We start from the raw sequence: 24,981 nt of genomic DNA, 5'->3' as shown, positions 1-24,981 counted from the left end.
CGACTTCCAGGGTCCGCCCACAGGCCACGAACTGCCCACGGATTTTTCTCCAGCCTTCAGTCCTGGTGTCTTTCCTCAACCCCTGCCCCCTGCCACCCCTCCCCCAGCAAGAGAAATCGTCCCAAGCTCATGTCCTATTTGCCTCCACCCAGGCAGCTTTTTAGGAGGTAGGTGAACTCAACTGCTAAACTCACCCCTTCCCAGGCAGAGCCCTGCCCCCAGCCCCAGGACTCCTCCAGCCCCAGGCTCTGCCTCTGGTCCAGTCCTGACCCCATCCATGGGAGTGGGGATTCACTGTGTGTGTCTTACTTCATCCTGGTCTCATCTGGGTCTACTGAAAAGAGGAGGGTCAGCAGGTTAGGCATCTGCCTTTGGCTCAGGTCATGATCCCAGGGTCCTGGGATCCATCGTGCTCCCTGCTCAGTAAGGAGCCTGCTTTTCCCTCTGCCCCCCGCCCCCACTGGAGCTCACTCTCTCAAATAAATAAATAAAATTTTTTTAATTTTTAAAAAAGATTTTATTTATTTATTTGACAGAGAAAGGGACAGCGAGAGAGGGAGCACAAAGCAGGGGGAGTGGGAGAGGGAGAAGTAGGCTTCCCGCCGAGCAGGGAGCCTGATGCAGGGGCTCAATGCCAGGACCCCGGGATCATGACCTGAGCCAAAGGCAGACGCTTAACAACTGAGCCACCCAGGCACCCCAATAATAAAATCTTTTTAAGAAATGAAAGGGAGGAGTCCTGACTCCAGCAACAATCTTTTTTTAGTTAAACAATAAAAAGCATCTCAGGTTCACAGTTCACAGGGCCTTGCACTGCGGTCTAAGGAAGAAGTACATCCCCATTGCACAGATTGACAAACTGAGGCTCAGAAAGGCGAAGTCATTTGTTAAAAGTTGCCCAGCAACTCGGCAGTAGCAAACCCAGGCCGGTTGGGTCCCATCCGTCCTTGAGTGGGTGGCAGTGGGGGCGGATGTCAAGGACCCAGCCCCTCTTCTGGGCGGGGTGGGGGCTGGCAAGCCCCACTATTTGCCCATGGGCTTGGAGGCAGCAGCAGGGAGACTCCAGTCACTCATTTCCCCATAGTCGGTAAGGTCCTGAGCAGCCACCTGGATGCAGTACCTGGCTTGGGGTCTCACAACCCTAAGGGTGAAGGATGTGGCTTCAATAGGCCCTACCTGAGAGCAGAAAAGAGGGGCCAGGTCAGTGGGAACGAGGAGACGGGAGCTCTGGACCCCCTGCTCCATCTTAACAAGCTGCCAGCACGGCCCATTCCACATCGTCGGTCCTTCCTGGTCCTCACCGCCCCCCACCGAGCCACCCATTTCAGGACACCTCTGTGGACCACAGAGACCCCCATCCCCAACACCCCCCTCCTCCTCCTCAGGCCCCGGCCACATCCTCTGCGATCAGCCTCCCTCCCCCTGCCCCGCTGTAGTAAACTTGTTTTTAAGTCTTCGGCATACTCCATTCTGCTTCTGCCGCATCTTGGTGACCAGGGGACACTGCCCCTTCCAGGGCTGACGATTCTTATAGATCGCCTACCGGCCAGGAGCATGGCTCTCATGTACACATTAGCCCATCAGACTCACAGCCCCCTTCCTCTAGCTCCCACACAATCCAGCAGACCCCCTGCCCTAAAGCCTCCTGGGGCCAGGTGCAGCCCAGAGGCAGCGGGAAGGCTTCAAATTTGCCACCCCCCAGCGAGCGGTTCACCCCACCCCTGCCTTGCCTTCGCACCTACCCCACTACTGACGCTGGGCTCTCTCGCCTGACTCCTGTTTCTTCTGATGTCCCAGCGCCTCCCCAACATCCTGTCCCCAGATCTGACTGTCTCCCGACCTGCTCTGCCCTGGGTCATCCCACGGCAGCTGGATGTGGTGGTTTACGCTGTCCATTTAGATTAAACGATTGCATAACTTTGCGAAGACGCTCCAAGCCACTGCCTTGTACACTTTTCATGAATTTTACGTCATGTGAATTCTGTCTCCATCTAAACATTGTAAACACTAGGGGCACCTGGGTGGCTCAGTCATTTAAGGGTCTGACTCTTGGTTTGGGCTAAGGTCATGATCTTAGGGTGGCGCTAGGTAGGTCTATAACGCCAAGGGCTCCCTCTTCAGGGCTCAGTGGGGGGGTCCGCTGGAGACTCTCTTTCCCTCTGCCCCTCCCCCAGCACACGCTCTCTCCCCCTAAAATAAAAAAAATAAATCTCTTTTAAAAAAAATCACGGGGCGCCTGGGTGGCTCAGTGGGTTAAAGCCTCTGCCTTCGGCTCAGGTCATGATCCCAGGGTCCTGGGATTGAGCCCCACGTCGGGCTCTCTTCCTCGGGGAGCCTGCTTCCTCCTCTCTCTCTCTCTGCCTGCCTCTCTGCCTACTTGTGATCTCTGTCTGTCAAATAAATAAATAAAATCTTAAAAAAAAAAACAACACCCCCGGGGTGCCTGTGTGGCTTAGTGGGGTGGGCCTCAGGTCGTGATCTCAGGGTCCTGGGATCAAGCCTCACATCGGGCTCTCTGCCCAGCAGGGAGCCTGCTTCCCTTCCTCTCTCTCTGCCTGCTTCTCTGCCTACTTGTGATCTCTCTCTGTCAAATAAATAGATGGGATCTTTAAAAGTAAATAAATAAATAAATAAATAAAATTTAAAAAATAAAATCACCCCCATTCTCACCATTTAAAAAATTGCAAAAAAAAAAAAAATAGGGGAGCCCGGCTGGCTCAGCTGGGAGAATGTGTGACTTTTTGGTGTTGTTTATTTGAGAGAAAGCGGGCACGTGCAGGAGAGGAAGGCGGGGAGGGGCAGAGGGAGAGGGAGAGAAAATCTTAAGCCAACTCTGAGCATGGAGCCTGATGTGGGGCTCGATCTCACCGCCCTGAGATCACGACCTGAGCCAAAACCAAGAGTCAGATGCTTGCCTGACAGTGACCGCCAGGTGCCGGGAGCACGTGACTCTTGATCTTGGGGTTGTGAGTGTGAGGCCCATGTTGCACCTCAGGATTACTTAAAAATAAAATCTTTAATAAGATACCATCAAATAAAATTTTATATGTATAAAAATAAAATTGCAAAAATATTTAAAAGTAAACGAAGGCACACTTGATCAAACGTAAAAGCCGGCTCCTTGGCTGCCTGCCACATTGTCCTTGCTCAGCAAGGACCAATTTTAGTCCATAGGACATTTCTATCGTCCCATAAAGTCCCGTGGGACAGGCTGCAGAAGCCTACGCCCTCCAAGCCCGCAGCTCCGGGTCCGCATCTGCAGAGCTCACCAGAGGTGCTGAGCACTACCCTTGCCCTATGTATCTTTTCTCTTGTAAAAATTTAAACAATGTATTTATTTTCAGTCAAGGTGAAATTGACATGACATAAAACTGGCCAATAAAAAAGGAGAATCTGGGGCATTGAGTATATTCGTAATGTTGTGCAATCATCACCTCCCTCTAGTTCCAGAACATTCCATCACCCCAAAAGGAAGTCACGTCCCCATCTGCTGTCTCTCTCCACCTCCTCCCCAGCCCCTGGCAGCCAGAACCCCCTTCCTGTCCGGGGATGTGCCTGTTCTGGATGTTTCCTATAAATGGAATCAATGAACACACTCTGTGTGGCTTTCTGTGTCTGGTTCCCTCCCTGAGCACCGTGGGCTCGGGGTCTGTCCCTGGGCATCTCCTGTCCGCGCCTCGCCCCTGGTCCCTTCAAGTGACGAGCCCGCGCGTGGGTGGATACATGTGTTTTTCTACTCTTCTGTTGACAGACATTTGGGCACTTTCTGCCTTTCGGCTGCTGTGAATGGAGCTGCTGTGAACACGGGTGTATAAGCATTTGTTTAAGCTCCCATCTGCTGTCCTTTTGGGTGGACAGCCGGGAGTCCCAGCTCTGGGCTGCCTGTGAGTTGGCCATGGCTGCATTTGAGGTCACAGTGCACCTCTGCACGCGCTGTCCCCTCTCCCCAGGACGCCCTCCCACCACCTCCCCTCGCCCTCCTCACCTGGCGGAAGCGGGGCGACCCGTGATGCTTATATCGGATTCTGTACTTGAGTGCGAAGATCTCCGGGAAGGGCCAGGACCGGGGGGGTTCCCACTGCACCCACAGCCGCTGCCCGGGGAGGGGGCTCAGGCGGACGCCTTCTGGAGGGTCTGGTTTAACTGATGGATAAGCAGGACGCAAGGTCAGGGCTGGTAGGCTTGCTCCTTTGTCCAATCAACTAACGTGTATTTATTGTCCACTGAGTGTCCAGTGGTGTCCTGGATGCTGGGGACACGGCAGTGACCCACGCACACCCCACCCCATCCTCTTGGCGCTCAGTGCATCAGGGCAAAAGATAAGAAACATGCAGCAAATACATGGGTCATCAAGCGCACAAAGATCGAGAGGGCAAGAAGAGTGGCTTCAGTGTTTTGAGAGGTAATTCACATACTGCAAAACTCACCTTGTCAAAACGTACAGTGCAGCAGTTGTGGGACATTCAGAGTTGTGCAACCTCACCTCTATTTAACTCTAGAACATTCCATCACCCCAAAAAGAAGCCCCACCCCATCAGCCATCACCCCCATCCCTGTCCCCAGCCCCCATGAGCCCCCTTCCCATCCATGGAGGAGCTTGTTCTGGACGTATCACACCCGTGGACACACACCCCGTGTGTCCTTCTGTGTCTGGTTCTCTCCCTGAGCGTCGTGGGCTTGGGGTCCACTTCCGGGGGCAGCATGTGGGGGCGCCTCTCTCCTGTTCATGACCAAATGTTCCATAATATGGACGGAGCCTGTTTCGGGCACCCATTCATCTGCTGATGAACCCTTGTGTTGTTTCTGCTTTTGGTCTGTTATGGATTATGTTGCCGTGAACATTAGCAAACAAGTTTCTGAGTACACATAATTTCACTTCTCTGGGGTATACAGCTAGAATTGGAATTGCTGGCTTATATGATTACGTATGTTTAAGTCTCTGAGGAACTACTAGACATTCTTAATATGAGGCATATATCAGCAACATATGAGGGTCTGCAGTCTTTAATAAGGTGTTCGCGGGAGGGCTCACTGAGATGACCTCTGAGTTGATGTGAAGGAGGTGAGGGAGTGAACTGTGTGGAGGTCTGGGAGAGCGTTCCAGGAAGAGGGCACAGCCTGTGCAAAGGTCCTGGGGCAGGACCTGCCTGGTGTGTTGGAGGAACAGAGGAAGCATATGTAGCTGGATCAGGTGAGGGAGGAAGACAGAGGGAGGAGGGGAGGCCAGGGAGGAGATGAGGCAAGTCGTGCAAAGCTTTGGGGCACTTGGGGAGGACTTGGGCTTTTGCCCCAGGTAGGTGGGAGCTATGAAGGGCTGAGGAGGGAGGAGGGTGGGACACGACTTGGGTGCTCGTGGGTGCACTCTGGTGGCCACTGTTGGGAGGGCGGATAGTGGGGGCGAGGACAGGACTGGGGAGGGATTGAGCTGCTCCAAGTGAGGATGGAGGCTGGGCATGGTGGTGGGAGGCTCAGTGTGGGGAGAAGTGGGCACCCTCTTGGAGAAACGCAAAGGTGGAGCCAAACGACCCAGCATGGATGCACAGGGGTGAGTGGTGAGAGCTGGGAGGGGCAGGAGCAAGAGCCCCCCCGCCCCCCGCCCCCCGCCCAGGCTGCTGTCCGCACTCACTGATACGCTCTGGAACAAAGGGCACAAAGCTGCTGCTGGGCCAGGGCTGAACCGCCGTGACGTTGAGTATATACGGCACCGTGGAGAACATCTGGACGTCCGGGATGATGCAGCTGGTGGCCTCAGGGGTCGGCTGGAGGCAGGGCCTGCTCTCCCCGTGGGCAGCCACGCCAAGCCTGGACACACAGAGGCAGCGTGAGGGCCTCAGCGTTTCCCGTGGGCTGGCCCGTGTCTTGGACCCATGTGGACGGCACTCAAGGACCACAGGCTGGGATCCTGCTGTTGGCTGTATGACCTCAAGGGAGCCTTCACCCCAACATCAGGGCCCTGTGCAGACCCAGGGTCAGGGGAATGTCCCACACGGAGACGCTAGCGTCCAGATACTACAGGTTTCTAGAACGTCAACATTCCAGCCTTAGAATTCCAACATTCCTAGGTCCACGGACTCACAGATTCTGAAATAATAAGATACTTACTGTCGTGAGTTTGGACACCCCGAGATCTCAGACTCTAGAGAAAGCTCAGTGCTGCACAAACAGCCTTCCAGAACATTCCACGTGCTCTGACTGCTGGGTTGGAGGCAGTAGTCCCTGGCCACAAGTGGCTGTCTGCCTTTCAAAGTGTGGCTGGTGCAACCAAGTGTGGCTTTCGATTTATTTTATCAACACTCAAGATCCAGTTCCTGGCGGTCAGAATACGTGGCAGAGTTGGACTGGACCACCCAGGTGGGTGACTCTTCCTTCCCACCCACAGATTTTATAAAATCTAATCAGAGACCAAGAATTCCCAGTGAACATTTAGCACGTGAGTTGAAAGGTGCTTTGTGTGTGAAAGGCACATGGAGTTTCAGACTTAGTAACGAGAGAACGTAAAATACTCATTTCACATGTTGATTACGTGTTGACATGATCCTGCTTTAATCCCACTGCACGATATTATTTCTATTATGAATTGAAACATGTAAACTGCCCATAAGCGTGTTAAGCTACATTCGATCTTATTAAACAAATATTTGGAATGCTGAGAAGCAAAATGTTAAAAGTAACGTCACTTCTCTTTCCTTTTCAAACGCGGCTTCTGGAAGGGTTTGAACTCTGCATGTGACCCGTATTTTAGGAAGTGTATCTCTGTGGGCCTGTGCTGCTCCGGCATCCTGAAGGGTGCTCGCTAGGCCTCCCGCTGTCCCGGCCCCAGCATCAGACCTCCCGGGCTCTCTGACCTGTACGTGGCAATGAAGGACGCGGGCGTGGCGGAGTGCGGAGCGGGCGGCAGGGTCCAGGAGCAATCCACAGCCACTGGGTACCTAGAGGCCCGGCACCTCACCCTGGGCTGGGCGGGGGCTGCTGGGGCCGTGAAGAGGGAGGGTGCATCGTGAGCTTCCAACCAGCCCCAGGAATGTCCCAGCCCTGGGCAGACCAGCCCCAGCCTCCCTGCCAGCCAGAGGCACTGGGCACACAGTAGGCGCCTAATAAAAGTTTGTGCAGTAAATGAATATGTAAATGGAAGGCAGCTGCCTCATCTCTGGCCTCCACTACAACCTGCAAAGGTGGAGGGTAGCAGCCTATTTTCCAGATGGGGAAACTGAGGTTTAAGGAGCCACACGGGGGTGGGGGGTGACCTGGGTGTCTGGGAGCCCCGGTGGGAGGGAGCCGTCTCCATGCAGCCTCTCTTCCTAGCAGCTTTGTTTAGAAGCACATGGAATGAATGCATGTAATTAAAATGTCTCAGTCTCTCCCTCCTTCTCTCTTTCCCTCTCCCTCTGTCCATGCTGTGGCTGCCACTTCCTGGTGTCACTTAGCAGTGGGACTGGTCCTCTGTGTCTCAGTTTCCCCATCTGTGCAATGGGATGGTAACCCCCTCCCACCCGTGGGTTATCCAACAGGTGTGTGAGCTCCCACCCCAGCCCAGAATATTCCATGGTAGACAGTCCAACTCCAGTCCCCAGGCAGCGTCCCTCAACGCCAGCCTCCCCGGGCCCCGGAGCGTCCCACGTACCTTCTCTCCCACTGCAGGATAAGCTGCCCACCCAGAGGGCGAGCACCAGGAGAAATCTTGAGACCATGAGTCCACGGGCTCTGCTGTCAGGAGCTGGGGCAGGGAGCACCTCGGGGAGCCAGGGGACTCAGGTCCCACCCGAGGGGGAAGCACAGCCCCCGGTCAAAACCTCCACTTCCCCTTGCCCGTGTCTGACTCCCTGGCCGGTTTGTGCAGCTGGTGGAGAGCTGAGCGGGGCGGCCAAGGAGCCCTGGTCCCTTCACCTGTCGCGGCTGGGCGCGGGGTTCTGGAGGCCCTGGGTACAGGGGTGGGAGAGGAGGCCTCGAAAGAGAGAAGTGGAGCCCCCGTGGCCTTTCCCACAACAGTCTGACTGTAAGTCCTTCCTTCCGGCTGCAGCAAGGACAAGGACGGGGAAACCCCGGAGGGGGAAGAGGACAGGGAGAAGGATGAGAAAGGCCAGTGCGGGTAGAGACACAAAGACACAGAGACACAGAGAAATGGAGACAGAGACAGAGACAGGAGCCCGGGAGCCAGCAGCAGAAACAGAAGAGAGACAAAGAGACAGAGAGACACAGTTTGAAGAGAGACGCAGGCAGGACACAAAAATCACCCCTTTACTCACCGCCCGGCCGCAGGGGTAGAGACCCACCCTGGCCAGCTCTCCACACTCCAGGCCACAGAGACAGAGACATACAAGGCCCTGGGGAAGCAGCCCCACCCGTGGGACCCTCTCTGAGCCACAGGGACGCCAAGCGACAGGCTGAGCCCCTCCAGATGCCGTGCCTTCCCTGGACACTCAAGGAAACCCCGGGGAAGGGCCACATTCCTACCTCCCCCACCCCAGCTGGAAAGAGCCAAGCAGCCCCAGGGGATTTCAAGGGACTTGCCCAAGGGCAGGGAGGCTGGGGGTGGGAGACTCCCCGCAGGGCTGGATTTAGGGCGAGGAAAGTGACTCAGGGCGCACAGGCTAGGATGCCGTCTTCCCTTAACAATCGGACAGTTTGCTTATCACGGACTTCTGGTCGCCCGTTCTGACTTGCTACGACAGGAACATAGCCCTCATTCTCGGGCCTGAGCTGTGGATGTACGAGATGGGGGCCTCTCCTGCGAGTCCTGCTCTACGCCATCCCCGTCCTCCTCCCTGCCCCGGGGGTGGGGGCCCAGCGATCAGACCATACACGTTCGTCCTCCACTCTGAGAACTTTTATTCCTGGGGTCCGGGGTGCTGCCTGGCTACAGGACGGACAGGACGGGACGTGGGAGCAGGGGCTCGCGGGTTCTCCGGCCGGGGGCGGGGGGCATAGTCAGGGCTGGAGTCAACCCCGGCCAGTGCACTCAGGGACCAATGGGGCAGTGGACGCAGCCAAGTACAGTGGAGCAGGCCCAGGGGGTGTCTGGGCTTGGAACGTGAGCGCAGGGGCCCAGACACCCCGCGCAGGAATTGGGCGAGCAGCACGCGGTGCTCATCGGCCCTGAGCTTGGAGCCTTTGCATCTGTAGGATCTGGTTCAGGATCCTCTGCACATCTTCATCCATCTGACCCTGGGGTGGGGGAAGCAGAGAGAGAGAGAGAGAGAGAGAGGGAATGCCTGGGCACTCCTGTTCTGGCTTCCCTATTCCCTCCCTCCCCACCCCTACAAGGCCATGAACCCCCTCACCCCCCACACCACCAGCCCCCCACCGTACAGACGGGAGGACAGGCCCGAGTACCGGTGGCCTGGCATGACTCACCTGAATGGCATACAGGAGGTGGCTCCTGTACAAGGCCACCACTGTGCTGTGGTCCCTGGCAGCCTCCTGTGGGCATGGGGGAGGGGTACTTGGAAAAACAGGCTCCCCCCCAAAACATGCCCAAAGCTCCCCCTTTGCACCCAGAGTCCATGCGCCAGTGCAACAGCTGTTAACATACAGAACCACTTTCCTCCCCCCGCCTGTGACCTCACCTTCAGCTGCTCCTGCAAGGCCTTGACCTGGCCTCGGAGGGCCTCCACCTCGGGGGTGCCCGGGGCCCCCAGCTGGTTCTTCAGGGCCTCCTTAAGACTGAAGACTTCCTTGGAGAGCTCTGTGATCTGGTGGGGGGAGATGAGGGGGCCTCCAGTCACCCCGAACCTGGGGCGGGGGCGTCGGACCTGTCCAGCACCTCCCTCGGGAGGAGGCTGGCAAGGGGAGGTCAGAGCGTAGAGGCCGGCAAACTCTTGGTCCTTGGGAGTCTGGCCCGTGAGCTAAGAATGGCTTTCACGTTTGTAAGTGATAGGGGGAGAATGTCAAAAGAAAAGTGTTTCGTGACGTAGGACAATCAAATCACATCCACATTTCCGAGCACGCACATGAAATTTCACAGGTGTGCTGCCGCGCCCATTCACGGACACGCCAGAGCCGAGAACACGGGCTCTGGCTCTTTCCAGAAGTCGGCCGATCCTGTCACAGCCCCTCTTGCGGGCTCTGGGAAGGGGAGGCTGACGGAACAGAGGCCCACAGCAGCCTGGCCTGGTGGGGCTGGGTCGGGTTGCCCTGGGTTTGGGTCCTTCCCTGCCCCTCTCTTGCAGGGGATCTTGGGGAGACGATTTAACCCCTCTGAGCCTCAGTTTCCTTATCTGAAAAGGAAGGGGAATCACGGTTCTCACCTTGGCAGGTTACTGTAATTCTGAACCGCAGTTAAATAGAAACTGTACCTGGCAAACAGCAGGCACCCAATAAATGCTGGGCTTTATTATTATATTACAGATCAAAGGTTCTTAACCAGGGGCCATCCTGCCCCCGGGGAACCCCAGGCCATGTGTGGGGACATCTCTGGCTGTCCCAACTGGGGGGTGCTCCTGGCATAGAGAGGGTGGGGTCAGGGATGCTGCCTGGCCCCCACTTGCCCCCCCCAACAGAGAATGACCTGACCCGAGTGTCATTCGTGCCGAGGGGGAGAGTCCCTACAACCAATAAACCAGAATCACAACCACAGTTTTATTTTTGTTTTGCAAGAGGCAGTCGTGGGCTCAGAGAGGTCAACTGACTTGCCCAAAGTCACACAGCGAGCTAGGGCTGGGGGGCTCTCCACCAATGTGCCCTTGGCTCTGGGAGTCATGTGTGCTGCCCAGTGACTGCGCGACCCGACACGTCCCCCTGATGTGTCACATTTGGCCTCTCAGAGCCTCAGCTTTGCTCATTTAGAAAGCAGGAATAAGAATGCCTTCTGGCTTCCAGGGTCAGAGGGAAATTAAAACCGATAGTGTGTGAAAACCACCTAACTCAATAGCCACGGGCCACTGTAACCCATTATCATTACGGAAGACCAGAACTTGGGAACCTGGGTCCAAACGCTGGCTGGACCTCTGGGTGCCATGCAACCCCCGGGAGGTGGCATCCCCTCTCTGTGCCTTGTTTCTTCAAGTGGGGACAATAAAAGCACCGATCTTACAGGAACTTGACACAACGATTAAATGTGTTGGTCTGTGTCAAATACATAGCTCGGGGCCTAGCATGCAGTAAGCACCCAATAAATGTTACTGCGGTTATAATTCATAGTTAGAACAGTCCCCACGTGTCTGAATTGTCTCCTTCCTTCTCTGCACCTCAGTCTCCCATCTAGAAAATGGGCTGATTGCCTCAGACTTGTTCATCTGGGCATTCTTGGATTTCCCCCAACCTCTGTTGGGTGGAAACCTCCCCCCCAAGGGAGCGCAGGGAAAGGGGGACGCACCTTCTTGTCCTTCTCCTTGGCCATGTCCAGGGCCTCCTGAGCGCGGCTCTGGGCCTGGCGTGCCCGCTCGGCCTCGGTGCGTAGTCCCCGCAGCTGCTGCTCTGCTGTGGCCAGCTGGGCCTCAGCGGCGTGCCGCTCACTCTTCATGAACAACGCCTCCCTCTGGACCTGCAGCCCAAGCCCACATGTGACCCTGAGGACACGGCGACCCCAGAGTCTCCTGACCCTTCCATCCTGGCCTGAGAACATTCCAGCCCAACTTGATATTGAGGAGTTCAACTCAGGGGGTCCTGGGTTCTTCCCAGACACCACGACGATTCCGACCCATCCTGACACTTCTGAAGTGCTAGCTGTGTGGCCTTGGACAACTGACTTAACCTCTCTGTGTCCATTTCCTCATACGTAAAATCAGGGTAGTAATAGCCCCCACATCGCAGAGTAATTGTGAGAAGGAAATGGGACAAATCCCGGGCATGTGCTTCCAAGAGTGGCTGGTGCACAGGGAACGTGAGGTTCAAGGTGCTATAGTGTCACTGTCACTAGCCTTCCTTTCTCTGTCCGTGTTGTAAAGGCTTATCGGTTTCTTACAAAAGAAAACAAAGCCAGAAGAACGTGAATGAGAAGCAAACCAATGTCCACAAGTTGATGACTGCATTTTCACAAAAATATCAAGATCAGAGCAATGTCAGCTTTGCAAACATTGGCCCTCCCGGGGACGGGGGGTGTGTCGGACATCGGCCTTTGTAGAAATAATAGCTGCAGGGGAGTGTGGGTAAGTAGATGCTCCACTCAGTACAGACTGGCTACATCTCTCTTATTTTATTTAAGATTTTATTTATTTATTTGACAGAGAGAGACACAGCGAGAGAGGGAACACAAGCAGAGGCAGTGGGAGAGGGAGAAGGGGAGAAGCAGGCTTCCTGCTGAGCAGGGAGCCCGATGCGGGGCTCAATCTGAGTACCCCAGGATCAGGACCTGAGCCAAAGGCAGACGCTCAATAACAGAGCCACACTCTGTCAAATAAATAAATAAAATCTTAAATATGTGTGTGTGTGTGTGTGTGTATATATATATATACACACACACATATATATAATCACATTTCCTGGTCTTAAATAAATGAACACCTCAGCATCAAAATCTACTAGGTTCAAAACATTAAAGATTATGATAATAATACATATAATAAGTAATAAATATATTAAAATATATAAATATAATAAAATAAAAATAATATATAAATATAATAAAAATATAATAAAAATCAGTAATTATTATAATAATAAAAATAATAAAAATTAGATTAAAAATAATGTTCAAAACATTAGATTAAAAACCTCCTACTCTTGGGCTAAAGCATCAAAAATGACCCAGAGGCAAAATGACAAATTCTGAACAGCCGGCCAGAAGAACCACAGGGAGCTTTCAGGCTAGCAGAGAAAGTGGACGTCATAGTAAAAAACATCAGGGCAAAAAGCCCAATTCCCTGCCTACAAAACCACAAGTGGACATTGATCCCTACCTCACACCACACACACCATTAGTGCCAAAGCATGAGTGCGATGGTGGAACCAAAGCAATCAGTCTGAGAGCTCGTGTGACCCTGGGGTGCACGGAGGACTCCCAGACAAACCATTAGAAGAAACGATGGGGTCGGGGCGCCTGGGTGGCTCATTTGATTCAGCGTCTGCCTTCCGCTCAGATCATGATCCTGGGGTCCTGAGATCGAGTCCCATGTCCCAGGCTCCCGAGCAGGGAGCTGCTTCTCCCTCTGTCCCTCTCCTGCTTGTGCCCCCTCTCTCCCTCCCTCTCTCTCTCAAATAAACAAAGTCTTGAGAGGAAGATCAGTAGATAGACAGATGATAAGGTTAAAAGCAGCTGAAGGTTTTGAAAAAGATAACACAAGTTGAAACATCCAAGAGATCAGAACAGCCGCAGGGGTAGCCGTGCACCTAGAAACGCTAGCAGGGTCAGGTGTCTACAGGACCGGAACCTGGGATGTGGGTCAGACTGACAATGGGCCGCCGGCTGGCTGGGACTTGGCTGTGCTCGGTGGGGGCCCGGCCGGGCTTACCTGGAAGACCTCGGCGCTGGTCTTCTCGTGCCGCCGTCCCAGCTCCTCCAGCTGCCCCTCCAGCCGGGCCACATCAGCCTGCAAGGCCCCCACGATGCGCTCGTGCTCCAGACGGGCCACGCTCCCCACACGCTCCCGCTCCAGCTCGGCCCGCAGCCGGGCGGCCTCCTTGCCCGTGGCCACCACCTCCTGCTCCAGGCTGGCGGCCCGGCCCCGCAGCTCAAGGGCCTCCTCCTGCAGCCGGTGGTGCTCGGAGGCCGGCACCGCCGACTGCCGCAGGGCCTCGGACGCCTTGCGCAGCTCCGCCAGGCCCCGCCGGGCTTCCTCGCAGGCGGTGGCCAGCTCGGCTGCCCGGGCCTCGGCCGCATCCCGTGCTTGGCCCAGCTCGGCGGCCACGGCCCGCTGCTGCTCCCCGGCGGCCGTGGCGGCGGCCAGCTGCTCCCGCAGCACCTCCAGCTCCCGGCTCTGCTCCAGCCGCACCTCCTCCCGCCGGGCCAGCTCTGCCCGCAGGCCCCGGGTCTCCTCCTCGGCCAGCAGCCGGCCCGCCCGGGCCTCGTCTAGCCAGGCTGAGGCCGCCTCCAGCTGCCGGAGGCGGGCGTCCCGGCCTCGGAGGTCCTCCCGGGCCTGCTCCAGGGCGGCCCGCAGCTGGACCACATCCCCGCTGCCGCCCCCAGCGGCTCCGCCGCCCTCGGCCTCCCGCACCCGCTCCCGGAGCCGGCCGGCCTCCGCCTCCGCTGCCTGGCACTTGCCGTGGGCCGCCTCCAGCTCGGCGGCTGCCTCCCGCTCCCGCTGCCGGAGCGCCTCCTCCAAGCCACGGATCCTGGTCTCCAGCTCTGCCTGCAGCTGCTCCGAGGCCTCCGCAGCCCCAGGGTGGAGGACGGGGCCCGGGGGGGGCCCTCGGGGCTGCGGCCGCCCCCGCCGTGGCCTCCACGCGCGTGGCCTCCACGCGCGTGGTCTCCGTGCCCAGAGGCTCAGCCCCCACAGCACCTGCTCCGCCGGCCATCATTGCTGCTTTCTCTGCTTTCAGCTTTGTGGCCTCTGCTCCCGTGGCCTTTGTTTCTGGATTTCCTCCCTTTCCCAGAGCCTCGGGTTCTGTGGCCTCGGTCCCTGTGGATTCTGTTTCTGTAGCTTCTGTGTCCATGGGTTTTGTCTCTGTGGCCTCAGCCCCCGTGGGTTTCGTCTCTGTGGCCTCAGCCCCCGTGGATTTTGTCTCTGTGGCCTCAGCCCCCACAGATGCTGCCTCCACAGTTTCCACTCCTGTAGCCTCCTCGTCTGTGGTCTCAGCTCCGTTCACTTTGGCTCCCAGAGCCGTGGTGCCGTCGAGCTCCATTTCCATTGGCCCGTTCCTGGTGGTCTTGACTTCCGTGCCCGTGCCCTCCCCCATGGCTGCCTCCTCTTCCCCAGGGGCCCCCCGTGTTCCCTGCCGCTCCAGTGCCCGCAGAGCCTCGGTATGCTGCCTGCGGAGCTGGTCAAACTCAGCCCGAAGAGAGTCATAGAGGGCCAGAGGGATGACCTCAGCCGACCCGTTCACCTCCATCTCGTCCTTCTCAAAGCTCTCCAGGATCTGGGAGGTAGTGGAGAGCTGGTGGGAGCTTGTGGCCATGCGGGCTCAGAGTGGCCCTGCCACCTTCCCTGCCCACAGACTTAGCCGTGTGCCCACCCTGACCCCCCAGAGAACGATCCCTCGGGTCCTCAGATCTGTCCCGCCCGCACCCCGCCCCCGCCGTCCTGGGTCTCAGTTTCCCCACCTGGACCTTCTCCATCAGCTCCTGGTTTTGTCTGGTGAGTGCAGCCACCTGCTCCTGCAGTGAGGCCAAGAGCTCCTGGGCTGAGGGGCTTAGCCGTTTGGAGAGCAGAGCCTCGGCCCCTGGGGGGCGCGCAGAGTCAGCCCCGGGGGGCCTGCGCCACCAGGGATGGGAGCTAGGGGTCTGGAGCAGGGGTTCGGAGCCCCCCAGGCAGGCAGATGGAGGGAATAACGGGTGGGGGCCAACCTCCTCCCAGCTTCCAACTCTCTCCATGCCTGTGGGTCAAGTCTCCATTTCCAGGGGCCTCAGGGACAAGAGGGACAGGGGTGCGTGGAAGGAGAATGGGGTTGGGGGCTCACCTGGAAAGTCCGACAGCTCGCCCTCCTCATCCTGCAGAGTGGCCACATCGTAGCTGGTGTTCTCCCGCTCATTCTGGGGAGGGGACAGGGTCCCGCTCAGGTCCCTACCTCCTTCCCAGCCCCAAGACCCGCCCCCAAGAATCTAGAGCGGACAGGGGCGTTCATGCGTCTCCATAGCTCCCCAGGCGCATGACTGGCCGTGTCTGGCCCACAGTGTTTGCTGAGTGCCAACTGCGTGCCACGGGGCTACGCTGGGCTCCCCGGGAAGGGCAGGAACAGCCCAGCCACTGTGCAAATGTGTGACCATAACCCGATGCCTGGGGGGTGTATGCACATCTTGTGTGCGGTGGGGGGACACGGAGAGAGGGATGCGGGGCTGCATCCCCGTGAGGGGGGGTCACGTGGGGCTGAGGGTGTCTGCCTCTGGGTAGGAACAGCTCAGGGTTTGCGGGTCTGCGGGGAACCTGGGGATGTGGCGTGGCCCCCGCCCCTCCGGTGTGCCTTTCTGTGACTGTGTGTGATCTGGTGCTTGTGTCTGAGTCTGTTGTGTGGGTGTGATTGCTTCAGCGGTGTTTGCGGATTTGGGTGGGTCTGTGTGTGAGAGCACAGGTGTCGCACATGTTTGTGTAATCACGTGTGGGGGAAATATTCGTGCGTGTGCAGGGGTTTGTGGGTGCGCCGTCTGCGTGGGATGGAGGAGCGTCTGTTGCGTAGGCGCCGGTATTTCTGGTGTGCGTGTGGGAGTGCGCGTTCCTCACGGACGCTTGCTGTGGTCGCCGGTTTAAGGTGCAAGACCACGTGTGTGTGAGGGCGGCCGCTCACCTCCGTGGGTCCCGGCTCCGCGTTTGGAGAAGTGTCCACTTTGTGCACGTTACGTGTGTGGGTGTGGTGTCTGCGATGGCGTGTCTGTAGGTCTGACTGTTGTGTGTCCTCACGGGAGAGCCTGTATGTGTACTGGTGTGTGTGTGAGTTGGGGGGGGGAGGCCCCGCCCCCGCCGGCCCCGCCCCCCGCCGGCCCCACCCACCACACCTCCAGCAGGGACAGCCGGCTCTGCAGACTCTCCACCTCCCGCCCCAGGCTCTCCTTCTCCTCCTGCTTCTCCGCCAGCAGCTGCTGCAGCTCTTGTACCTGGAAGGGGGGGCGGCAGCAGGGGGGCTTGGCCAGCCTCTGGGAGGAAACACGGGGTGCCCAAGGGGCTGGCTCTCTGCACCTGCCACCTACCTGTCTCTCCAGGCTGTGGAGGGAGCTGGCCTCTGCCTCTGGCAGCTGACGGGAAGAAGGGGGGACCAGGCTCGAATCTGGGTTGTGGGTCGTCCCCGCCCCACCTCCGCAGTAGCCCCCGATCCCCACCACAGACATCGGCTGTGCACCCACTGTGCACCCAGCACCTTGCTCTGCCCCCTGACTCATTACTAAGGACTTTTTGAGTGTTTGACCCTGTTTGGGGCCATAATTCATTCACTCGCCCACTGAAATACGTGTTCCTCCAATAAACATCAAGCATGTACTGTGAGCCAGTCATGGTCAACCATGCCTGTCCCCGTGGGCTTACAGTCAAACGGGTGAACATGAATAAGATACATGGTATTCCCGATAGCACGAAGCACTTCGAATAAAAATAAAGAGAACTGGGAAGCGAGTGGGAGCTATCACAATTTTAAATAAGCTAGGCAGGGGAGGTGTCTTTGGCAAGTGGTTTCTGAGCAAAGACCTAAAGGAAAAGAAGGAGGGAGCCACAGGAGCATCTGAGGAAGAGTGTTCCAAGCAGAGGGCACCACACATGCAAAGGCCCTGGGGCAGGAGCAGGCCTGGAACACTGGCAGGAACAGCAAGGAGGCCCGTATGGCTGGAGGAGAGTGAGCACAGACGGAGAGAGGGAGGTGGGAGCTAGGAGAGGTGAGGGGAGTCTTCCCTGCCCCACCGCAGGCTTAGCCCAGCCCCTCACCTCCTGCTTCCTCCGTTCCTGGTGCTGCTCCAGGCCCCTGATCTTCTGCAGCAGGTGGCCCCTCTCCTGTCGCAGCCGCACGATCTCCTCATAGGCATCTCGGTCATCCTGTGCCCCCACCCCAGGGACCCACCACCTTCACGTGAGGCCCAGGGGCTGCCCCCTCCTACAACTGAGCCAGAGCTTCCCCCCCTCCTGCCTGGCCCCTGTTCCTCCCCCGATAGCCAGGGCGTTGCTCACCGGCAGGGGGATGCTGGCAGGGGGCTGAGGTGCCTTCCGCTTCTTGGGAGCCCCTCGCTTTTCATGGCTGGACACGGAGTTCTGGGAGAAGGCGGGGAGGGGGCACATGGGGAACGTGCCAGCCTCCCACCCAAATACACCAGCCCAGCCCCACTATCTGTCACCAGCCCCAACTGGGTCCTCACTTCCTGTGTGACCCTGAGCAAGCCCCTTCCTCTCCCTGGACCTCGCTTATCCCAGCATAAAAGTGGCCGTGCTTCCTGAGAGTTCCAGATCTAATGCTTTGCTTTCTCCCCCTCTTTGTGCCTTGCTACATGGTACTAGACCAGATCACCTACAAGTTCCCTTTCCATGTGGAACTGAGATGCTGTAGAGCTGGAAGGGAGAAAGAGGCCAGACCTGCCTTTTTCCGTGACCTACACCAGCCCTCACCAAACTCCGTTCCCTCTACCACTCCACCTCAGCCCCACGATTTGGCCCCATTCCCACAGTGTTCTCACCCAGTTCTGAGAATTATACTGTGGGTGCTGCTGTCACTTGGTGGCAGCGTACCCAGAAAGTGGCATTCATCCCAAACAAGTCTTCCTAGGTCATAACCCCGGGACAAAAGTCCATCTCCTCCTTCTCATTCCATAAAGCTTGGGGCAGGGAGGGAGGAGGCAGTGTGTGCAGGGGGAGTGGACTCATTCACTGCTTAGAGATCCGTACCTGAGATGATGCCTCGCCTGAGTCATCCTCTAGGAGGGCAGGGAAGAGAGGGAAGCAGGGTCAGGCACTCTGTTTTAGGGACTCCATTCCCAGCCCTAGGAAGGGCACTAGGGAGGGGACTCATGGCTGGAGTGGGCTACCAATTTTCCCAGAATCAGGACTTTGAAAGTAGGACTCAACTACTTTTGCAGATGGTAATAGGAGGGCCATCTAATAAGGGGAGCCAGTGGCACCTCCAGGATGGCTCAAGTAGGGGTGCCAGGTCTTAGGAAGGGCAAAGATCCAAGGATAAGGATGGCCCAGGAAAGCAGAGTGGACCCTTGGTTAATCCAAAAGCTCTGGGGCTCTTTGAAACTGTTCTGAGTAGCATTAGGGGAAACATGAAACCTCCCTGATGCAGCAAATAGGGCTACCTTGAAACTACCTAGAGTAGGGAAAGGGGTGACAAGATACTGCTTGGGAGGAGATGGGGTGCTTGAAATTGTATGGGGGGGGCTTGCATACCACTGGGTGGTGAGGGGCGCTGTGCCGTCTCCTGCAAGAGACGCAGGATGAGTTTGTCCCCCGCGAGGGCACCGTAGTGGGCAGCGTCCTGGCCCAGTGCGTCCCTGATGCCTGGCTGGGCCCCGCCTTGCAGCAGAACCTCCACTGTTTCGGGGTTGGCCTCCTCACAGGCAAACATCAGGGCTGTCCTACCAGGAGAGGGGGCTACTGAGGAAGCAAGGACGCTCTCAAATCCCCAAGCCCTCCTCAACAACCCAGGCTGGGGTTTGGGGGGGGGGAGGTCAACTAGTCCCCCCACCCACAGAAATGAACGACTTGCTCAAGGTCACATGGCCTACAATGGACTCACTGGGAGGGCAGATACTCACCTCCCCTGCAGGTCCTGGTCATTTGCTGCTGCCCCCTGCTGCAGGAGGAGGCGGCACAAATCTGTGTGACCCATCTGAGCTGCTATGATAAGGGGCGTTGTACCTGACTGGTGGGAAATCAGGGGAAGGATGAGACAAAAGGTGAGAGGCTGACCTTGTAGGTAGGGAAGCCTGTATGAGTGCCCCTGAACCTCACTCCAGACCTTCTCATACTCTTTCAAGGGAGCCTGGGGTGTTGCCACCTGGTGACGGTGTACCTCAAATACAGCATCTTTCCCAAAAAGATCCCAGAGGCTCACCCGATCTCGGGGATTCAGATGTGCCTTGAAGGAGCAAAGCATTTCTGAGCAGGAGATGCAGCCACCGGCCGCTGGAAAAAGAGGGAGGGTAGGTAGGGCAAGGTTTAGACATTTTCTGGGGGCCTTCTGCCTGGGGTGATTCTTATCCCTCATTTCATGAGAAGTTCCCACATTCCCTGGGAGGCCAAAGGCAAAGGTATGACCTCAGGAAACTGAGGTCCAGCTAGGTCCCCGGTCAGCCACTAGGGTCAGAGACAGAGCTATGATTAGGTCTGCTAACCCACTGTCCCAAGCTCTCTCCATATTCCATCACAGCTCCCTCTTTAGGTGGAACTTTCAACTAATTTTTATGTATTTCTTCTCTTTCATTTAACTAGCATTGTTTAACTATTTAACTACCACACTCCAAACCTCACAGAGGGTATTAATGTTTGCTGGAGGGATCTGACGTTGGTTGAGACTGGGCAGGCTTCTTGCGGCTGGATCTGAGTTCTGAGTTTTAAAGGTGAAAGGGGGACGGTAGATGTTTCTGAGTAGGCAAGAGCCGTGAAGTGGGAGAGAGCTTGGTAAAGTCAAGGAAATGAGAGACTGTGTATGTACAGAGCAGTGAAGAAAGAAGGAAGGGTTTCACGCTAGGGGTCACTGGAAAAGTCGACAAGCTCTATCTGATGGCCTTCTCTGTGCCTGAGCGGGTATGCAATTTGGTTTTCTGCTCCCCATGCTTAGAACGGAGCCTGACACACAGAGCAGGAACTTAATAAATATTTATTGCATGAAAAAAACCTAGTGATCTTCCACTGTGACAAAAGGCACTTGCCACCACTAGGTGGAAGCATACGCCAACGGCAGAAGTTTTAACCGGTGCCTTAAAACCCTAAAGCAAACCCAAATACATTCCGTGTTCCCAAAAGGTCAGACGTTTCATGAGCCATTGGTGAAAGTCATCCCTTAATCTCACGGGCATGATGGACAGATGCTGGGCTGGGATTGGGTTCGAGCAGGTGGGTCCCTTCCCCTCCCTCACGCAGGAGTTTGGATTGGATGGTTTGGACCTTTGGCCTGCCTGAGATCCTCTAGGATTTGGTCAAAGAAATTGCACTCCGGTCACACCCCCCACCCCAACACGGCCACCACAGTTGTCACCAGGCCTGGCAGACATCAGGCTGTACTCTGGGGTCAGACAGCCTGGGTCTTCTCTACTTTCTTGCCGGCCGGCCTCAATCACCTTGCCTGTCCAATGGGGTGCCTCTCTGTGGCCCAAAGGGTTGCTGAATTTTAATGCTGGGCCCCTCGCCTGGCACACAGCAGGTACTTGGAAGGAAGGAGGAAGGAGGCAGGACGTTCATGGTAGGTCCCCGGGACCCCATGTAGAAGAATCCCCAGCCCTGCCCCCTCTGGGTCATGGTGGGCAGGGCGACGCTGGGCCGTACCCACCTGCGTGATGCAGGGCTGTCCACCCACTGCTGTCAACAATATCCACCACGCAGGAGGCCTGGGATGGGAGGGGTGCAGGTCACTAGAGGTTCCCTAGGAACTGCCCCTTCTTGGGCCGGGATGTACTTCTGGCCCCTCCCCTTAGCACTTCTTCCCCCCAACCCCATCTCCTCCCGGACCCTAGGGTGACTCGGCTTTTAGGAAAATTGGTGAGAAAGTGGAAATCGCCGGGAGCTCAGGAGAAGCTGAGGGTTTGGGGGGCTGAATGGGAGCTCTGAGAGTGACTGTGGCTAAGAACGACCTAGAGTTTGGGGCAAAGCTGGGGCTCAGGAGATATCTGGTACTGAGAGTGTATCTTGGGTGTGGGGAGTAACTTGACACCCGGGGAGTATCTGGTTGTCCGGGGAGTAGCTGAGTAAAAGAGGCTAAGACATAGCTAGGATTCGGGGAGTATCTGGGAGCTTGGGGGATTTCTAGAACTCGGGGAGGAGGGAAGGGGGCCCGGGGAAGGAAGCATCTTGGGTTGAGGGAGTATCTGACACCAGAAAGTAGATGACCTGTAGCAGCTGCTTCAAACACTGTGGGTGCCCGTACTTGGCAGCCAGGTGGAGTGCGTTGTAACCTGAAAAGCAGGAAGCATCTGCTTGGGCTCCACCTATGCAAGGAGCTTCCAGCTGCTCCCCAAACCTGCGTCAACCATCTGTGATGAGCCTCCCAGTGTCCAGTAAGTCCCCAGACCTCAGGTACTTCTCCAAACCACGATACTCCTGGTGGCCAGAGACTCTCCAAGCTCTAGCTAGTCCGCACCCCAGACGACACTCCACTCCCACGCACTCCTCAGGCCTCCCTGCCCTGGCGACTCCCCACAACCCCAGCTCCTCTATATGTTCAATGACACTGCCCCTGGGAATCCAGCTGTCCTACATGTTCCGGCTAGCCTATAAACCCTTGCTACTCCATGTGCAATCTCCCCGTCTTTGATACTCTACAAATCTCCTGCTGCTCCCCAAGTCCAGACTGCCTTGCCTCCTGGGTTGCCCCAAACTTTCAGACATGGCTACGCCCCACCCCTACTTACCTCCTGAGCTCCAGCTATCCCCTTTGGCCACGCATTCGATCTCAGGGCCCTGGTTAAGTCAGAGGCCCAGATTCTCCTCTTGTCCTAGCTACTCCACATACCTGAGATACTACTCCCTAACCTCTGCTTGTGAGTCTCCTGTCCCCAGATACTTCTCAAGCTCAGGTACTCCTCTAGTCCCGTGACTTCCTCTGACCACCACCTGAGTCCTGACCACTCCAGGACCACAAGCTATTGCCTGATCCCAACTGGAGCCAGCTAGAGTCTCTTTCCTTTGGCACCGCAGCCTGACATGTCCCTGTGCCTCCCTGGGAGCACCCAAAGGAATCCTCCTCCTTTTCAGGGAAGCCACAGAGCAGGACCCAACCGGACCCTCAGGCTGGGCATCTGGTCTGAGCTCCTCATCCCTCCCCGGGCCCGGCAGGCAGTACCTGCCCCATCCGTGCTCATGACGTTGGCGCCGTGAGCCAGCATCACCTCTAGGCAGCTGGCTGCACCCCTCATGGAAGCCAGGTGGAATCTGGAGGTCAGAGATAGGGGATCAGCCACAGGATGACCAACCCCTCGTCCCTCACACCCCCCAGGGCATGGGCACTCACGCAGACTTGCCCTCGGGGTCCAGCTTCGTGGGCACCAGCCCCTTGCGGGTGATGAGGGCGGCCACTCGTGCCGCGTCGTTGCTCTCCACGGCCTGCAGCAGCCGCTCGTCACTTTTGCCCCACTCCTGGCTCTGCGGGGGACACCCAGAGGGTCGTGGGGCCAGGCGATCCCTGCCCCCACCCCGCTCCCCCTGGCTGGGGCTCCAGGCTTCACCACCTGCCCCTGGGCACTTGCCTGGCGCCTGCCTCTGGCTGCCGGCTTCGGGATGGGGCAGGGGCCGCAGGGCGGGCAGGAGCCAAGGTCAGTGGGGCTGAGCCGCAGCTGCAGGGGGAGGTAGGCCTGGGTGGGGGTCTGAGACAGCATCCCCCCAGCCTGCATCCCCCAGCATCTGCCCCCAGGTCCAGCCTACACCCACCACCAGCATCGTCCTAGTCAATTTCCCCCAGATCAGCCCCCTCATCCTTTAGTGAAAACCCCCTTCCAACATCACCCCCACCTCCAAAATCCTCCTACAGGACCCCCTAAAAGTGTCCCTTTAAATGTCCTTCAGAACTGTCCTCCGTCATTCATCCTTCTTAAACTGACCCCAAAATGCCACAATTGTCCCCCCAATGTTACGGGTTCTGTTCCCCCCAAAACGTTACTTAGCATGAAATGCATTCCAAAATGTCTTCCCCAAATTCTTTGTTTCTCCAAAATCATCCCCCCAAATAACCACACATCTGTCCTAAAAATGTCATTCCAAAACAATCCCTTGAATGTCTCCTGAATTTGTTCTCCAAATGTCAATATATTGTCCCGAAAATGATCCCTCAGAATGTAGTCCAAATTGTCCCCTCAAACGAACCCACCCAAAAACTGTTCCCCCAAACTATCCCTCCATATTTCCCAGTGTCCCCATCTGTTCTCAAAACTGCCTCCCAGAACGTCCCCATGTCTCCCCAAATGTCCCACCCACCTCCCAACCTCGGCGCCGCAACCCCCCCAACCCCCTCACTCCCGGTCCTTCCAGGGTCTGGGGGCAGGGGTCCAGGTCAGGCGCGGGCAGGGGCGGGGAAAGGCGGAGTGGGGAGGGGAGAGAAGGGCCCGAGCCCCGCCCGCTCCCGCGCCCCCTCCCCTGGCCCTACCGCGGAGGAGGTGGCGGCGCACACGCACAGCTGCTTCATGGCGGCCAGGGCGCCGGGTGCCTGGCTCCGTGCTCGGGGAGGCGACCCGGCCGGAGGCGGGTGGGGTGGGGTGGGGTGGGACGGGGGGGGCCCCTAGGGAGGTACGGGGGGTTTGGAGGGAGGGGCTGGGGGAGCCTGGAGAGGGGTCCGGAGGGGCCCCCCGGAGGGAGGAGCTGGGGGCTGCGGGGCGGAGGGGCGTCCGGAGGGAGGGGCTGGAGGGTCCGGAGGGAGGGGCTCCTTGGGCTGACGGAGTGCCTGGAGGGAGGGGCAGGGGGCATAGGTCGGGGAGGCCCGAAGGGAGGGGCTGGGGCACCCGGAGGGAGAGGCGGGGGTTGGGTAGTAGGGGCCGGGAGGGAGGGGCTGGGGACCACGAGAGAGGGGCTGGAGGGAGCTGGCGGGATGGGCCGGAGGGAGGGCCTGGGGGGGGGGGCCGGAGGGAGGGGCTGCGGGGGTTGGAGGGAGGGGCTGGGAGAGCCCGGGGCGAGGGGGTGGGTGTCCGGAGGGAGGGACTGTGGGTTGACGGAGGGCCCGGAGGGAGGGACAGGGGGACCCGGGGGAGGGGCAGGGGGCAGCGCGGGGATGCTGGGGACCCTGAGGGAGGGGCTGGACGGGGTCCGCAGGGAAGTGCTGGGGGACCTGGAGGGAGGGCTGGCGGGAGTTGGAGGGAGGGGCTGGAGGGAGTCGGAGGGAGGGGCAGGGGCCTGGAGGGAAGGGCTAGTGGGGGCCGAGAGGAGGGGCTGGAGTGCTCTGGAGGCAGGGGCCGGAGGGAGGGGCGGCTGGGACTTGAGGGGGGGCCGGAGGAAGGAACTTGGGGGTACTCGAGGGAGGGGTGGGGGTCCCGCGGAGCTCTGTCGCCCGGCCCGCGCGCCCCGCCCCCTGCCGGAGGTCCCGCCCCCACGGTAGGGGTCGTGTGGGGGAGGGGCTAGTCTCCGAGACCGGTAGCCGCCTGGACACTCCCTGACCTTCCTGCTTGGAGGAGGATGCTGCCCGCAAGGCCGGCTCCCTTGCCCCCACGGGCCGCCCGCTCGATCTTCGGGAACCCGCCTGCAGCGTCTCCGCCTCGTCCGAGCTGGCCGCGGGTCGCAGGTGACTCCGGGCCCGAGCCCCCGACAAACAGAGCTTCCCACTCTGCGCGGCTACACACTTAAG

At 57.9% G+C, this 24,981-nt stretch overlaps 2 protein-coding genes across 2 annotated transcripts; both read right to left on the bottom strand.

Moving 5' to 3' along the window:
* Positions 1–732: 732 nt before the first annotated feature.
* On the bottom strand, positions 733–7,828 carry EBI3 (Epstein-Barr virus induced 3). The gene is made up of 5 exons (XM_032883493.1): positions 7,622–7,828; positions 6,846–6,969; positions 5,627–5,802; positions 3,986–4,143; positions 733–1,176 (listed from the first exon to the last, which is right to left on the bottom strand). The coding sequence occupies exons 1-5, from the start codon at positions 7,686–7,688 to the stop codon at positions 1,024–1,026; spliced, it is 678 nt and encodes a 225-aa protein (XP_032739384.1). The 5' UTR covers positions 7,689–7,828; the 3' UTR covers positions 733–1,023.
* Positions 7,829–9,064: 1,236 nt separating this feature from the next.
* On the bottom strand, positions 9,065–23,861 carry ANKRD24 (ankyrin repeat domain 24). Its single transcript, XM_032883585.1, is given in 22 exon segments — positions 9,065–9,162; positions 9,352–9,417; positions 9,564–9,689; positions 11,312–11,479; positions 13,386–14,274; positions 14,276–14,949; positions 15,134–15,252; positions 15,490–15,562; positions 16,520–16,618; positions 16,712–16,756; positions 17,436–17,543; positions 17,676–17,756; positions 18,384–18,412; positions 18,888–19,075; positions 19,256–19,362; positions 19,555–19,625; positions 20,989–21,046; positions 21,546–21,610; positions 22,498–22,586; positions 22,666–22,796; positions 22,901–22,987; positions 23,794–23,861. Coding segments are annotated over 22 exon segments (3,390 nt in total). The 5' UTR covers positions 23,833–23,861; the 3' UTR covers positions 9,065–9,084.
* Positions 23,862–24,981: the final 1,120 nt, after the last annotated feature.

Source organism: Lontra canadensis, unplaced genomic scaffold (assembly GCF_010015895.1).
Source record: "Lontra canadensis isolate GAN:19392208 unplaced genomic scaffold, GSC_riverotter_1.0 scaffold88, whole genome shotgun sequence".
Lineage (NCBI taxonomy): Eukaryota > Metazoa > Chordata > Mammalia > Carnivora > Mustelidae > Lontra > Lontra canadensis.
The sequence above is the reverse complement of the archived record's forward strand: the minus strand, read 5'-3'. Positions and strand labels throughout refer to the sequence as shown.

Excerpts from the sequence above, each read along its gene's own strand:
- EBI3 (XM_032883493.1), bottom strand. The coding sequence starts at position 7,688 with ATGGTCTCAAGATTTCTCCTGGTGCTCGCCCTCTGGGTGGGCAGCTTA. Across the intron at positions 4,144-5,626 it reads CTTTGTTCCAGAGCGTATCA|TTAAACCAGACCCTCCAGAA; the intron begins GTGAGTGCGGAC and ends CTTATCCATCAG. Across the intron at positions 1,177-3,985 it reads GGTCGCCCCGCTTCCGCCAG|GTAGGGCCTATTGAAGCCAC; the intron begins GTGAGGAGGGCG and ends TTCTGCTCTCAG.